General features: G+C 38.0%; 1 protein-coding gene across 2 annotated transcripts in view; it reads right to left on the reverse strand.

Annotated features, from left to right (window-relative positions):
• cdh12a (cadherin 12, type 2a (N-cadherin 2)) overlaps window positions 1-15727 on the reverse strand; it is a 45234-nt gene that overhangs the window by 15631 nt on the left and 13876 nt on the right. For both annotated transcript variants that reach the window (XM_046876661.1, XM_046876662.1), the window contains exons 2-4: window positions 11623-11974; window positions 3833-4127; window positions 147-266 (exon numbers count right to left, since the gene is read on the reverse strand). In XM_046876661.1, the coding sequence (XP_046732617.1) occupies window positions 147-266; window positions 3833-4127; window positions 11623-11841 (634 nt within the window). In that variant the 5' untranslated portion in view covers window positions 11842-11974. The remainder of the gene's footprint in view (window positions 1-146; window positions 267-3832; window positions 4128-11622; window positions 11975-15727) is intronic.

Here is a 15727-nt window from a genome sequence, read left to right on the forward strand (position 1 = left end):
TGGAAAATGATCAGAAAATCTCACGCAGGCTTTTCATCTCACATCGAGACTCTTTAACATCGAGCATCAACCGAACACTATAATTATATTATCCAAGTATAGACAGTCATAAGAACTGCGCTGTTTTGAACGATGTAATGAAGTACCGGTTTTGGGTTCGACGGAGAAGTAAGGCTGGCCGTGTAGGACGCTGTAGACGATCTGAGCGCTGTTTCCGTACGTGGGATCGTCTGCATCGGTGGCCGTGACTCGTGTCACGTACGTACCTGTACACACACGTGCACAAATGTTCATTAGAAATCAAATGCAAGATAATTATTATCAGTACTGTAAGTATAATTCTTCAGTCACATGGTGCAGAATCATCTCCAGACTGGCAACACAGCATTTTCTAGAAACAAGTTTGTGGGATTTACACATCTGGACTGTACATACAATATGAATGAAAGAGTTTGGGAAAAGCTTTACAAATTGTTAATATACACTTTATGGATAAACGTTTGTAGACACCTAAACATAATTTTGCTACAGTATGTGCTTCTTTTTGAACATCCCATTCCACATTTAGTCTCCATCAGCTGTTATAATAACCTCCACTCTTCTGGGAAGATGTTCCACTAGATTTTGTGAAGATTTGTATAGAGTCATTAAGCTACAGAGGAGTTGGTGAGAAGGAGAGAAATCTGGGGTGCAATCAGAGTTTACATTTATCCTGTTTATTAGAGTTGGAGCTCTCTAGCAGGAGATCTTCCACTCCAACCTATGGAAAGCAGATCTTCATGGAGCTGGTTTTGTGCAAAGAAGCATTGTCCTGCTGGAACAAGTCTGGGTTTTTAATTTGAAGTAAACGTAAAATTCGAGAATTCAGAGAGAAAAAAGCTAAATATTTAAATATATTCTTAATTGTATAATTGTAAATTCTATTAAATATATTATTAATTATTAATTGTATAATTAAAAGTCTGCAAATCTGCAATTTCACTGTTGTTTTCCAGGTTAAATCTTTTCTATCTGCAAAAAGTCCTCTGTACAGCAACTTTTTGGACACAAGAATTGAGGTTTAAGGAGGTTTTTTTTTATAGTGACCTAATCTTAATGAGCCACAACGTATAAAATGCTTATGATAATTGACACAACAATCTGTTTGTGTTGATACGTATTAATATGCAGTACACATAAACGCTCAGTTTGCAGTGTGTAGATTTTCTCGTGCGGGAATCGATAATAATTACCACGGACCTCCTCCAGGAGGAAGACTGGATCTCCTGCAGTGTTATTCCACTCGGAATAGTATTTCAAACCGTATTTTGTTTCAATGAGCGTGACTGCGATGAAGATCCTCGCACCGGTTAATGGTGTGCTTCAAAACTCAGCAGTTTCCCACTTTAATTTTTATTCAGCAAACTGGTTTGTTATTTGGAAAATAAACGGATAGAATCCAGGAAATATATAACGTCGATTTGGAGTTGTTAGTTTTACACCTAAATAAACATTTATATAAAATTAAATTAAAATGTGTATATATATATATATATATACTGTATATAATATTTTATACTGCATATATGATATTTCCTGCACTTTAGATTAAAATACTATTTATTACTTACATTTGACTATGAAATGCATTATATAGCAACAAAAATTAATTATTCTAAAACTAATGTTTGAGTTCACAGAATAATAATGTTTATACATCATGGCCTTATATATATAATTTGGAGAAATTTTAAAGTACGCTTTGTTGATCTGCAATATTAGATTAGATAAGAGAATTTTAAATTACATTTGATTAAAGTAGAGTAGATTGGATTATATTAGATCAGATTACTTTTTTAATAATCTTTTAAAACTTATTTTAATAATAAGATTTAATTGCACTCTCTCACTTTACACACCCTGAACAAATTGTATAGTTAGATCTTTGATTATTACTTTATTATTTTATCTTCTTATATTTAATAGTTTTTTCTTGCAAACGCATCCTATGATACTATAAATAAAGATGGCAATAAAGATAATTCTGATTCTAAGTAGATTGTTATGTTATGTTAGATTAGATTAGAATATATGAGTATAAAGTATTAAAGTATAATAGATTAATAAGAGCATATAAGAGACGAATATATTAGATTGGATTACATTAGAGTATATTCTATAAGAGTAAATTACATTATATTTGGTTAAATGATATAAAAGTATGTTAGTAGATTATAAGAAATTTGAGTTTTTCCTGTTGGATAACTGAAACTGCTGTTCACTAAAACATCACTTGACGCTGATGAGTTTACAATACGAATATTACACTCACAAATTGTTCCCAAAACTATATTTAAGTGAATGTACAAGCAATAAGACACAGCGCTGGACTGCCAGAGGACTGCTCATGGGGGACGTGAGGAAGTGGGTCAATAACAAAACTTCAGGTCATTTCTCAGGAGCAGCGGAGGCAGAGGTCCCAATGACAGCATGTCGTTTAGAATCATTGTGTTATGTATTTATAAAAATCGTATTTTTTTAACCAGTGTATGTTATTTTACCACATGCTATTTGATCTACAGTATATGTTGTATATGTGTGTATATGTATAACTATCAGCTAGATCCCAGAATATTAGCCGGGCTTGCTAGCAAACCAGGTAATATCATTAGCCATTAATGTTACACCACTTTCATGTAAAACATAAACATCAATCTATTCGATTGTCCTCATATGTTGAGCATATGTATATTATAACTACAATAACTAGCTAATAATATGACATAAAAATATATATAAAAAAGAAGGATGAATTCTTGAAAGAAAGAAGGACACAAAAGAGTGTTCTGTTCTGTAAAGAGTGAGAAAGTAAATAAAATGCTTATGGCAGCTTTTAAGTTTAATCCCCGAAGGATTAGACGTGACACCTTCGTGTACTCTTTTCGAAATAAACCACGCTTAAAAGAAAAAGTGGATGTTGGGACGCAGTGGCCGAATTCGATCGCGTTACACAGCAGAACTTCTGAAAGAAAAAAATCCATCTTTTTTGGGCTTCATCATCAAGCACAAATATGCCTCGCCGAAGCAATGAGATTCTGGGAACAAGGTATTTGATGAAATATAAATCGTACATCCTTTCAAATATTTCAATCGAGTCTTTAATAAAGTCTCATCGGGAAAGCAATTAATATATATCAGGATTTTACACGCTGTGCGTAGGAGGGAAAGGACCTTGGCCTTGGAAATATTCATGTATAAAATCCATGATGTAGCAAGGAAATTAAAACATTAGCCGATAGAGTAGTGCACGGCTGATCGCACCTCAAAGGGCTGAAGTATTTTATATAAGGTTCTCTGACATTGGCTACGTGTAGAAAAGACCAGGACTGTGAGCAACTTCCAAACAATGATTCACTGCCCCGATTTTTCAGGATGTTCTCGCACTTTCCCCATTTCTGTGGCTTAGACAGTCTTCAGAATGTAACTTTATCTACTGCAAACAGGGTTTATTGTCCTCTGTAGGAAAGGTGATGGTGTCAGGTTCAGGTAAATAAATATATTTCAATATAAAAGCCTTTTTTTTTTACTTTATAAATTGAAACATGACCTCTTTAAAGATTGTGGAGAGGGTGTTCAGGATGTGAAGCTTGTTATCGTTGTTTACCTTTATTGCCGAAAAGCAATTCTCTCAGGAAGTCCTGCCGTATATTTCACCAGAATAGGAAATAGGGTTCAATTTAATGTAACCCAGATAAATGGATTCCAAAACAAAGTCTGTGATATGGAGGAAGGTTTTCTGCATTTTAGGAAAGCAAATATTTTCCCTGTGTGCGTATGAAGAAGCTCAGCTTACCTACAGGTGACATCTCTGGGACGCTCGCCATATACGGACCCTCGAGGAACTTGGGCTCGTTGTCGTTAATGTCCTGGACCTTGATGATGAAAGTGGACTCGGGTTCAAGGGCTCTTTCCGTGACCACGTCTACGGCCTGCGCCCTCAGCGTGTAGTAGGACTTCTCCTCACGGTCCAGACTCCTCAAGGCATGGATGTCTCCCGTGCTGGGCTCGATGGTGAAAATAGAACCCACTCCTTCTCCGGATAGCGTGTACTTCACCATGTTATCTCCTCGATCCAGGTCACTGTGTAGCTGCAAGGTTTATCATAATGAGACACTTCAGCAGAAATCGCATTATGCCCATGGGGAGAAGGAGGACAAAAAAGTGCTCATGGATAGACGAGTAAACAGATTTATGAGCTGGCCCATCAAGGCTCATCAAGCACAAGAACCATCAAAAGGTTCTGTCCTTAAATATCACGAGCTGAGAAGATGATAAAAACGAGTGAGTTTGTCACCGTTAATTTAGGACTCTGGTAATATTTGGGGGAAAAACTCACAAAAAAAAAATATCTTCACTGTCCATGAAACATCAGGATTTCTAAACACCTCTGTATCTCATGAAGCCTTTTCAGCAATGGCTTTTGCATGGTCAGGGTCATGGTGGCTCCACAATCCTGGGATTACTGTATGTGAGATAGGAGGAATACATGCTGAGTGTACAGTAATGCTAGTTCACAACAGGGCACACACACACACACACACACACACACACACACACACACACAGATTTACCATCAATCATTCATACTGAGAGACAACCTGGAGCAGTCGATCCACCCACCGGAATGCTTTTAAAAAGTTGGAAGAAACTGAAGAGTCCTCAGAAAACCCATGCAGACACCAGGGGGAACCTGAAGAACTCTACACAGAATCGAACCCGACACCCTCGGAGTAGCAACACTGCTCATTGCACCACTTTTACAGAACATTCAGAAATTATTCACACCCCAAAATATCACACTGAAATACTTCATGTTTACATTGTTTTCTACAGCAAAATGCAGCTCAGGTTCATTTTCCATTTCTCTGGATCGTATTTGAGATGATTCTACACTTTGATTGCACTTCCACTGTGGCTAATGGATTGGTGGATTGGTCATTCTTTGTAAATACACACACAGACACAGACACACACACACACACACACACACACACTGAATACTTTCTGATTTTGCTGTAATTCTAAAAGATAATGCCATAAAAAGTTTTTTAATCATCTTGTCTTTGCATTGGGAAAGTTACAGCTTCTGTTCTTACTCTAACAAGATTCTACAGAATAATCAGGACACACAATATAATTGTGTAGACAACCAACTTGTCCATTTTATGGTTCAGTAAGTGCTTCAGTGTTCATTCTCATTAAACACGAATCACTTTGGAACCAGAAACTATCCTGGGAGCTGTGGGTGTGAATCTGCCTTAAATGAGACACCAGTCCATTACAGGACACCATCAACCCACACTCCTTCACACCGAGGGGAATTTAGGATCGGCAGTAGATCGAGCTCGAGCAAAAGCATTTTGTCTCGAGTGTAGACGTAATTCATATAGGCACAAAAACTTCAAGTGGCTTTTTCAAATATGTAAATCAAGTCAAATGAATGAAAATGTCCCTTTTGCTGAAGCATAAAGGACTTCTGCATAAAGGACTTCATTCCTCAGCCCTGAGCTGGCTTTATGGTACAAGATAATCCTCTAGTCATAACAGGGGGATATAAATGGGCTTCGTGTTCCACTTTATTTATATATGGTTAATCTTCTATAAAAAGGGACATCATTAAGGTTGGGGTTATGAATAAAGACCCTCACTCAATCTCCATTCACGCTGCTGAGGATGTCGGCTGCCGGCGTCCCCTCGTGAGACGTACTTGGGGTTACACTGGCGTTAGTATCTTAATGATGATAGCATGATGAATTCTTGTTTTAAAGGTCACACAGACAGAACAGATTGTCCCTCTGAGATAATCTATCCTCCGTGTAAAAGGCTGATTGCTCCTCACACGAAAGCAATTACTCACACTTTTTCATTTCGATTCCGTTCTCTGAGATCAATCTGTTTAACCAGGGTTGCGGGTTATCCTGATTCAGCTATCCGTGCTATCTGTCTGCATCGGTGCTAGCTGATCACCTCGTTTTCACACCTGCTTTTCAGCCTGATTCAGCCAAATCCGTCCTTCTCGACCCAGGTTCATGGATTTCTTTTTTATTTAGGGCAATTAGAATCGACAGTTTTCTAATTTCTCACTTCTCAATCAGAGCAAGATGAAGTGTATTGAATATTTGACTGTGGCTGCAGTTTTCCCTCAGGATAAAAGGTTAATTCTAGGACAGAGCTTTATCTAGCAGAAGGTTTCCAAGTAGAAAAGAGGAGCAAAACAAATCCACTGGCTTAGAAACATCATATTCTAAAGAACCAGGTTTTGCTGAGAGTGTGTGAGTGATCCAAGTCTGAAAATAGGTGAATGTATCTCATTAATTAATCAACAAGGAAATACAGGAGGAACATAATGTGCACCAGCAGACAGACAACACGTTTTAGCAATTTGATCATTTTCAGAATGCTTGAAAAAGTTTGTTCTCGTTTCTGTTTGTTATGGCAGCTATAAACGCTCCTTCCCTCATTCCAAAAATAGAGTATGTCATTTTACCAAAAACAGTAAACTGCTTCTAAATGACACATCACTGTAAATGGACAACAGTATTTTGACACCCGCCTTCTCCATCCTCTCCTATGGATTTTCCATTTAGGGGGTTTAAGCCCCAGTATTGCCGATCTGCCATTCCTGGGGCCCCTGAGAGAGGCCCCATAACCCTCTGTGCTCCAGGGGTGCTGTATTACGACTGACCCTGCGATCATCTGGGATTTCTCTGGGATTTGCAAAATAAATTCTTTTCTAATATGTGGTTCTTCCTCAAACTGCACAAAATTGGAGGAATTTAAGTGGCCTGCTCCAGATCTCCAACCTCAACCCTACTGAACTAGGAAACCCAAACCTGTTCCAGCATGACAATGCGCCTGTGCACAAAGCCAGCTCCATGAACATCTGCTTCCATGGGTTGGAGTGGAAGATCTCCTGCTATAGCACTCCATCCCTATTGAACACCTTTGGGTTGAATGTGAATGCTGACTGCACCCCAGGAACCTCCTCACCTTCTCACCTACATCACTACCTGACTTTACTAAAACCCTTGTTTAATGGGATGTTCAAAAAGAAGCATCTTATACCGATCTTATAGTCAGGTGTCTACAATTTACACTTTTCTATCCTGTTTCTGTGGAGCATCTGGTGTCCACACCGTTACTACACACACTATAAGGTATTAAAAAGAGTGTGTTAATAAAAACCTGTGATATGCATCTGCTCTTGGAGAACTTATCAACACCTTCTGATTAGTCAGAATGAGAATCAAAGGCGATGTGGGATCATTCAGGATCCTGCTGTAACTGAGGTTTCTTACTCCACTGTACTCATCAGACGCCCCACCACAAGAACAAATACTCCGTGAAGTCATAATACGTGTGCAAATTCGCATTTACAGCGTGCAATTATTATTATTTTTTTCCTGGCAGTTCTGCGACTTAAACTGACATCCTTCCAGTGACTATAACAGAACCTTAATCACTGAGCTGGCACTGCTGCCACTCTTCCTCTGACTCTCAGCACGGGGTAAATTTACCGATTACTTAATTGCACCGGCTGTGTGGTATAATCATCACACTCTTAAAGCACTCAGCGCTCGAAAAAGTACAAGTCTGAAAGTCGGGGAAGTTTTTGGAGAAAAATCTTTCTGACGATTGTTGCACATGAGCAGAAAGCGAATGGATACTGAAATACAGTGAACTTCAAAAGGTGTCCTTCCTGAATAAATCCACCACTTACCATTAAATAACCCGGGTTTCCCTGCATTTTTACATCAATATGGTTTATAAACTATTTGGAACGATTTAATACTACAGGGGTCCCCAAACATTTTTCTTTGAGGACCCCATCATTTTTTTACTGAGTCGTTTGGAACAGAAAATGACGGGTGGAGTAAATACAAGAATTATTGTGGAGATTTTATTATGACTTTAAATGTATTTCTTGCCTCCTAATGCTGAATTAGTTTATTTTTTTGTTCTGCACTGTACAAACAAATAAGCGTCGCTATTCAACAGATATCAGCTATTAAAAAAGCATCATTACTAAAATTTTTTTCGGATTCATTGCTAATAAAATGAAACATTTACTTACTTAATTAGGCTAGGTTAATAACTAGACGTCGATCGATGATTCCGAAACCTATTAATCAACTGATTACAATGAATTTTTGAAGATGTATGGAGTTTTTACAATGAACTTTATTACAAAAATTTAAATAATTAAAAACAGTACTAAAATGTGAAAATGTGCTAAAGGAAATAAATATAATATAATCATTAATAAATATAATTATAGAATTAAATAAATTATAAGTAATAAATATTATATAGCGCTCTCCGTGCAGCACGACGTCTTGTGTAAAAACAAACATTACGTGGCATCAGTGGTTCACCTCTAGAGGTCGCTTTCATAAGGACAGCAGACCAGAAGCCGGAAAAACTATCGGTACGGATTTTTGCCGATAGCCGAAAGTTCCAGCGATCAACTATCGGTGCCTCCACCTCTACTAATATTTAAGGGATATTTTAGTTTGAAAGCCGACGTTTATTATCAAAAACAGATATAAAATGAGTAAAATATATATTTAATAAAAACATGTCATTGTTTCAAATGTGGGCAACCTGATTTAATGAATATATTAATAAATAATATGAAATATCAGGTCCTTTTTTGGTTTCATATATAAGAAATACCACACTTGTGTCATAATAATATTACAGGAAAACAAATGGGTTGTGATGCAGTTAAATTCAAGTTAAATATTTTTTTATATCAACTCATTTTATTCTTCTTCTACTACAACAATTTACCAATAATTTCAAATTGCATATAATCCAAACCCCGAAGCAGTTTATCTGTTTACGTACGCTCCTCGTGAACGAGCCGTTGCTAAAGAAACCAGAACTTATTAAAACTTAATGTATACAAAGCTGCAATTTGCAGCTGCACTGCTGCCAAAGCAGCCGTTATAGAAAATCAATCAACAACCTTCTGACCAATTTGACTCGACTATCTTTGGACTCACCAGTGTTGAATGGACTTTTAGAGAGAATATCAATAAACTCTGAATGACCAAAGATACAATTTCAGCATCCAGGCGTTCGTTATTAATTTTTTTCTCAAGGTTTCACCCCGTTATTATTATTATTGAGCTTTCTTTTTTAATTATTATTATTTTTATTGCAGAGCTGAATTTCTGTTAAAACCACACTTTAAATGCCTTTTGGTTCTGATGGTGTTACAGTTATTTTTTATTGATTTTTTTTATATCACTTTATATAAAATGTTCAGATTCTGGCGATTGGATCTCAGCGAGGTGACACCTTTGTTCAGGTTCCATTTTTCACCGCTGCCTGACTGAACTCTGTTTCTACTCCACTTCTGATTGCTTTAAATATACCGTTTAAATAAGAACAACTGGAGTCTGAAATAGATCCGCAAAACATCACACAATTGTACAGGAAGTCTTTAGATGTGCAATAATGTAAATTTCCTTTCATTTGAACTTGGAGACCCAAACCTGTTCCAGCTCCTGTGCACAAGGGTTGGAGTGGAAGATCTCTTTCTGTAGAGCTCCAACCCTATTGAACACCTTTGGGATGAATGTGAACGACACACCAGGCCTCCTCACCTATGATCTACATCAGTACCTGATTTTACTAACACCCTTTTGGCTGAAGGAATCTTCACAAAAACTAGTGGAACATCTTCTCAGAAGAATGGAGGTTATTATACCAGTAAATGGGGCTACATGTGGACCGGCATGGACCTCCATCTTATGCTTAGGTGTCCCAATCCTGTTGTCTACATAGTGTTAGCATAGATTTGGTCCTAAATTATACACTGAGGGGAGTTTAATATGATTGAATGTTGATATGGAATGTTTTGGTGTAAATAAGTAAGGAACATCAATAATAATAGCGTAGATCATATTCACAGAGAGAATGATGAATTTCAGCATAAACAGCAAATCTTCAACAATATCTGTGAACAAACAATGAGTGCTACATCCTCAGGGACAGGGTGAGCGTCCATCTTTTTCAGTGCAACATATAAGTTCTGAAGTGTGAAGCTTGATTCAACTATTCCAGAGTCTTCAAAGCCTTTGCCTCATCCAACTTTCTCATCGTTTGATCTACAGCCGATCTACAGTTTCCTCCCATTTCCTTTTAACCAGGATGAAGTTTATTTAAACCTATCAAGAGGAGCTTGATGTTGTTTTGCTGCCACTTTTCTTCAGGTTAAATTAATCAGCGTTCGAAGACCTCGGCTTCTTCTTGTACCGTAAAAGAGGGCGTGATAACTCGGCTGTCACAGCTCTGACGTGAACAGTAGCGCACGCCAATCCCTCATCCGCCCTGACACGACTCCACTAGACCCTACTCGATGGTTCAATTTGACCGTGATCCCAGTTTAAGCTTAAGGTTCGCCTTTCTCAACAACCGAGCCTTGATATTCAATTTGGAACATCTGAGAGAATTTAAAATCCCTTTAACCCAATGCCTTTGCGCTGAATGCACAATCAATGCTCTCAATGGCTACAAGTTATACCACCAGGTTACGCAGCCATAAGCAACGGATAATAGTGTATCCCTCATGGATGATTAGACCACTGCGGTCAACATAAATCAGTAGGCAATCTCCAAACTCAAGCCGATAAAATTCTCTCTTTTCACCAACATCCACACATTGGTCATTTTTAAGACCTTGCCTTTTTCTTCCAGCAATTATTCACAGATTTACTTATCTTTGGATCATTTTGAGGAGAAAAGAGCAAACAAAAAAAGCAAACATCTCAGATCAAAGCTCTGAATTGCATGATGAATGGGTATGAACTGGCTCAAGGATTCGGGCTTCATTGACAAATTTTCAATGTCAAATAAAAATCCATGCGTGTTTTCTCTTTGTTGTGAAGTCGTGTTTGGTGCAGTGAGGCTTTGACTCCAGTGAGCTTAAAAAACAGTAAATAAAAATGACGAACAAAAACACGGCTAAACTGTTTTTCTTGAGTGAATTCATACGTGTGTGTTATATTCTGAGTCTGTTTTTTTTGCTTCTTTCTACAAAAGAAAAACACAATAAATATTTAGAAATATGGCTGAAGAGCAGGTATTACATTTACTGGGGAATTTCAAGTAATTCTTGCTGGTGGGATGCTGATTAAAAAAAGAACGCAATTTTACTCCCTTGTGTTTGATTATAATGTGTGTTTCATGAGCGTTATATTCGCTGAGTGTCACTACTGGTGTTAACAAGTTAGCAGCTTTATCTACAAAGAGGTTAGCTAGCAATATAGAGCGTTACTATGAAGGTCTTTCTACTTCGCTTGTTTTATAAAGATACCGTTCAAACAGTGTTTAGTGCTCAAATTAACCTTTTACAAAACCCCACGACATTTTACATTCTGAATAAGGGATGCTGTGGGTGTGTCTATCAACAGCTCTCCAGGAGGTCCACTTAAACACAGTCATGTCCACACCGGACCTCAGGGTTGTTTTTTTTTTACTTCTGTATAGTTCAAAGGTATTTTATACCAATGATAAAAAAAAATAAACATCAAAGGGATTTTATTATCAGACAGACTTGGATCCGTGGTTTACCTTTCCGACATACTGCGGTTCAGACCCCATGTATTCCTCCAGCACGAAGAACTGGTTCCACACCCATCCTCGTTTGACTCTTGGAACCCCCACCATGCTAAGACTCCTGTGGTCCCCAAGACCCCTGTGGTGCTCCTTTTCCCACCTGGGCATTGGAGAAACAAAGTTCTTGTCCAGGAGAAACCAGAGGAACAGCAGCATGCAGTTCCCCGTGAGCATTGGAAATGCTTCGGTGTGGACCTTCAGCTTGGAATACTAAGTAAGCTGCAATGTATCCAGAGTAAAATATGCCACAGTGCTTCGATGACATTGATGAAGATCCAGAGCTGCTTGAAATTTTCCAGCGTTGCACCTGTAGGAAAGAAGAGATTACATGGATCAGAACATTCCTGTTCCTTATTTCCGAACATGTCCAGGATGATCTATTGGGCTGTTCGGATCATCCATATGTATAGAGGAGAAAAGAATTGGCTGTCTTTTCTGTAATGTCCTATTTTGGCTTTTTGTCTTTGAACCAGTAAAGCGTATAATTTTTTGCCCTCTTGGGGAATTATGTAGTCTTACAGGAAAGGTTCTTTTTTATGGATCACGATACAAGAGATAATTAGTGCTTTTGAATTTATCATTCGGAGGCTTGAGAAATGTAAAAGTTAGTACAAATGTAGTGACTTTAGCTATGTATGTTTTTTGGCAGGAGTCCAAGGGTACGTTAGGGAGGGTTATATATCGGCTGTTTGCAATACATTAGTCTTGAAAATGAGTCTGCATGAGGACCGAGGATTCTTATGGCCTGATTATGCAGATGGTTTATCATGAGCACTGGGAGAAAATCTGGCACTGAGGCTCCGGGTCAAAAAAAATAGAAGACCGCACACTTTGCAACTGCATAATTTGGTCGGCTTCGAATATGCTGGTGTACCAAATGAGGATACATCGAGGCAAAGTTTATAATTAATATATAAAACTACAGAACAGGTCGGCACAGCTGTCTGCAGAGAAACGCTCACCCTAATTATCTACCTGATATAGATGAAAATAGAATGGTGAAAGAAAATGTCACTCAAAAATGCTAATATGGCTAAAAACAGTAAATAACTTGTCACTCAGTCATGCTAATCTCAGAACCAATGACAGCTGGCTGGTGTATGTGCTTTTTTTGAGCGTTTTCTTTCCGTTCCTTCAGGAGTCCGTTAAAGCTGTAAGAAGTCTTCAAGGCAATTTGAACGTGCTAGGTACCTTGAGGGAAAAAATGTGTTTTGTTAATTACAAGCCTCAAATAGCGATGAAGTGATGACAGTTCTCGTACAGTTACAGAGCTTGTGTTGAAACGCTGCAGCATCCCAGGAGAACGCACTTACATCTCATTAGACCACCACGCTGTCCAGTCCTGCATTTGAATTCGTTTTCCCGACGGAAGTCCTGCATGTTTTCAGTATATTAATGCGCTCAGGATAATATGTTATTATTGTAGCGTGTACACAGGGACATGTTTGATAGAAAGTATGTAGAAATACTTTTGGATCTTGTGTAATGGGAATGTACTCGGCTACATGTCTGTATTGTCCTTTTGTATTTTCTCAAAAAGTCATACAGTTTGGAAGCTAGAAAGAAAGAATGAAAGATTGATTGATTATTTAATTGACTGATTGATTGATTGATTAACTGATTGATTGCCCCATGATGAGGATAAAGAGGATAAAGATTTTTCACGCCACATTATGGTCTTTTTCATATCATCATGGAGCTGGATTTGTGCACAGGGGCATTGCCAAGACCCTAAAGTTTAGGTCTCCTGGTTCGAGTGAAGAGAAAAAACTTCATGCTACCAAATCCAAAAACGTTCTATATTCCTCATGAGAGGAAGTGAAAGTGTGTAAGACAAAAACATAAGCGATTTTATCACACAATCATTTATAAATGTTTAACCGGAGATCCCACAACTTCCAGAGAATAAAACGGAACCGTGAGTTTTGAGCAAAAGAGGAAAATCTGGGTTGATGTGTCGGATGTACATTGTTATGCTGGAGTGCGAATAAACAGGAGAGAGCTTCAGGGCGTGTTGCATTAGCAGTCTGGAGTAGTTACAGGACTACGCTGCTTATTGCTGAATAAACATTCAGGGTTTCAGTAGGCCGCAGCTGCTCGATTCACTGAACCTGCGCTGTCACATTCGCTTAGAGAAAAAGAGGCTATTGTTAGCCAGGAGCTTGCAGCTAAGCAGAAAGTTAAGAGGTAAGCAATAGGGTTGTTCATGGAAGCGAGCTGACAGCACACCCACGCATGCCAGATTAAAAACCAAACTAATCTAATTCCAGAACATTCTGCTTTAAGGAAGTAGGCAACAATATCATGTCATTATAGACAAGCAAATGTACGTCTTTATAGCCTCCTGAAAAGGTGATGTCCATCTCCGTATTAGGAATAAATCTCTTGATGGCATGCAGTAGTAGGAAAATCATCATGGGCACGTGGTGGTGGTGGTGTGATAAACAGGAATGATCATTCTAATCATTTTTATTTTATAATAATAATAATAATAATAAATTTAAAGGTGCCCTTTGAAACACTGAGGGACGCCACACAATTGAGTGATAATCATAAAAATCAACACAAACAACAGCTGTTTAACTGTTAAAATGAATCAGAAAAGGCTCATCTGAACAAATAAGTTTTAAGACATGATGAAAAAGAGGTTTAGAGAATCACTTTCTCATATAGATTGTGGAAGAGAATTCCAACGATGAAGAGCAGCCCAGCTGAATGTATAGTGTCTAAGCAAACAGAAGGTACAGTGAGGGAAGCAGATGAGGAAGATCTAAAAGTGCATTTCCGAATGTAAGTATGAAGTCAGAGTGATATGAGGGTCCAAGATTATAAAGAGCTTTAAAAGTGAGAAGCAGAATCTTGTACTGTATTTAATATTTGACAGGAAGCCAGTGTAGAAGATAGAGGATAGGAGAGATCTGCTCGATGGAGGAGGTTCTAGGAATTATATGGGGCAGCTGAGTTCTGGACCAACTGAAGTTTATGAAGCAGTTTGTGAGGAAACCCAAACAGATAGTAACCTAGTGTAGTAGCATTTACTAGTTGTGAAACACTCTTGAGGTCAGTAGACCAAAAAAAAAACCACAAAAAAGTTTTTGGTACACAAAACTTGAAACTCTTTCCATAATTGTGCACCCCATAAAAAACTTCACCCTAACAATGATAACACACGGTTTTAATCTGTTTCTGTGGAGTGCTCATGGTACCATCCGTGTGTATTCACAAATATATTGGTGCTATAAAAACAATAATAAATAACTTTCTACACCTACAGAGTTGTGAGCTCAATCACCTTCCGACGAATCACAACTGAGAATATCAGATATAATCAAATCCTGAAACCGCTGGAAGTCTAATTAAAGTGGATCCCAATTAACAGCTAACACGTGTCTTTTGAAAGTTCTAATCTAAATCGAGTTAGCGAGCAGGGATTAGCATGTAGCGATTCAGCAGCACTGACATATGGCACTCAGTCAACATGGCAATGGTGCGAATCAGCAAACTGAAGCCTGTGTTTCCCTTAAAATATGGACTGATGATGCTATTTTTTGCCACCAAAGAGGATTAAAATGAAGATGTAGCTCAGAGAGAGAAAGACAAAGAGATTGTTGGCATTCTAAGAGTGCATTTATTCTTATTAGCCATCCGCTCTCCATGAACGATCACAGCATCTCATTTTAAAAGCATGACATAGTGCAGTGTGTGTAATTGTCACTCGCATAATTATGAACTGATAAATTTCTTTGTACATACAACAAGACAGATTTGAAAACTTTTACAAAAACACTCATTAAAGCTCATCGAAGTGTGCAATGGCAGATGAACCCATGACAAAAACCCACAAAAACAAATGCATAAATGTTGTTCATAAGATCTAGAAACTGTGGTCACAAAAACAAGCACAAAAGCTGAAGTGTGTCTCGAGCAGGTAAAATCACTATTTGGTCAATGATCAAACTATTTGCATTTATACTGTATTTATTTGTAGAATTAAGTGGGTGGGGCCTATAGCGGAAAACACTGAACCGTTCCTCAACCTCAGCTACATCACTGCATCAAC

This window comes from Silurus meridionalis, chromosome 20, assembly GCF_014805685.1.
Source record: "Silurus meridionalis isolate SWU-2019-XX chromosome 20, ASM1480568v1, whole genome shotgun sequence".
Classification (NCBI taxonomy): Eukaryota; Metazoa; Chordata; class Actinopteri; order Siluriformes; family Siluridae; genus Silurus; species Silurus meridionalis.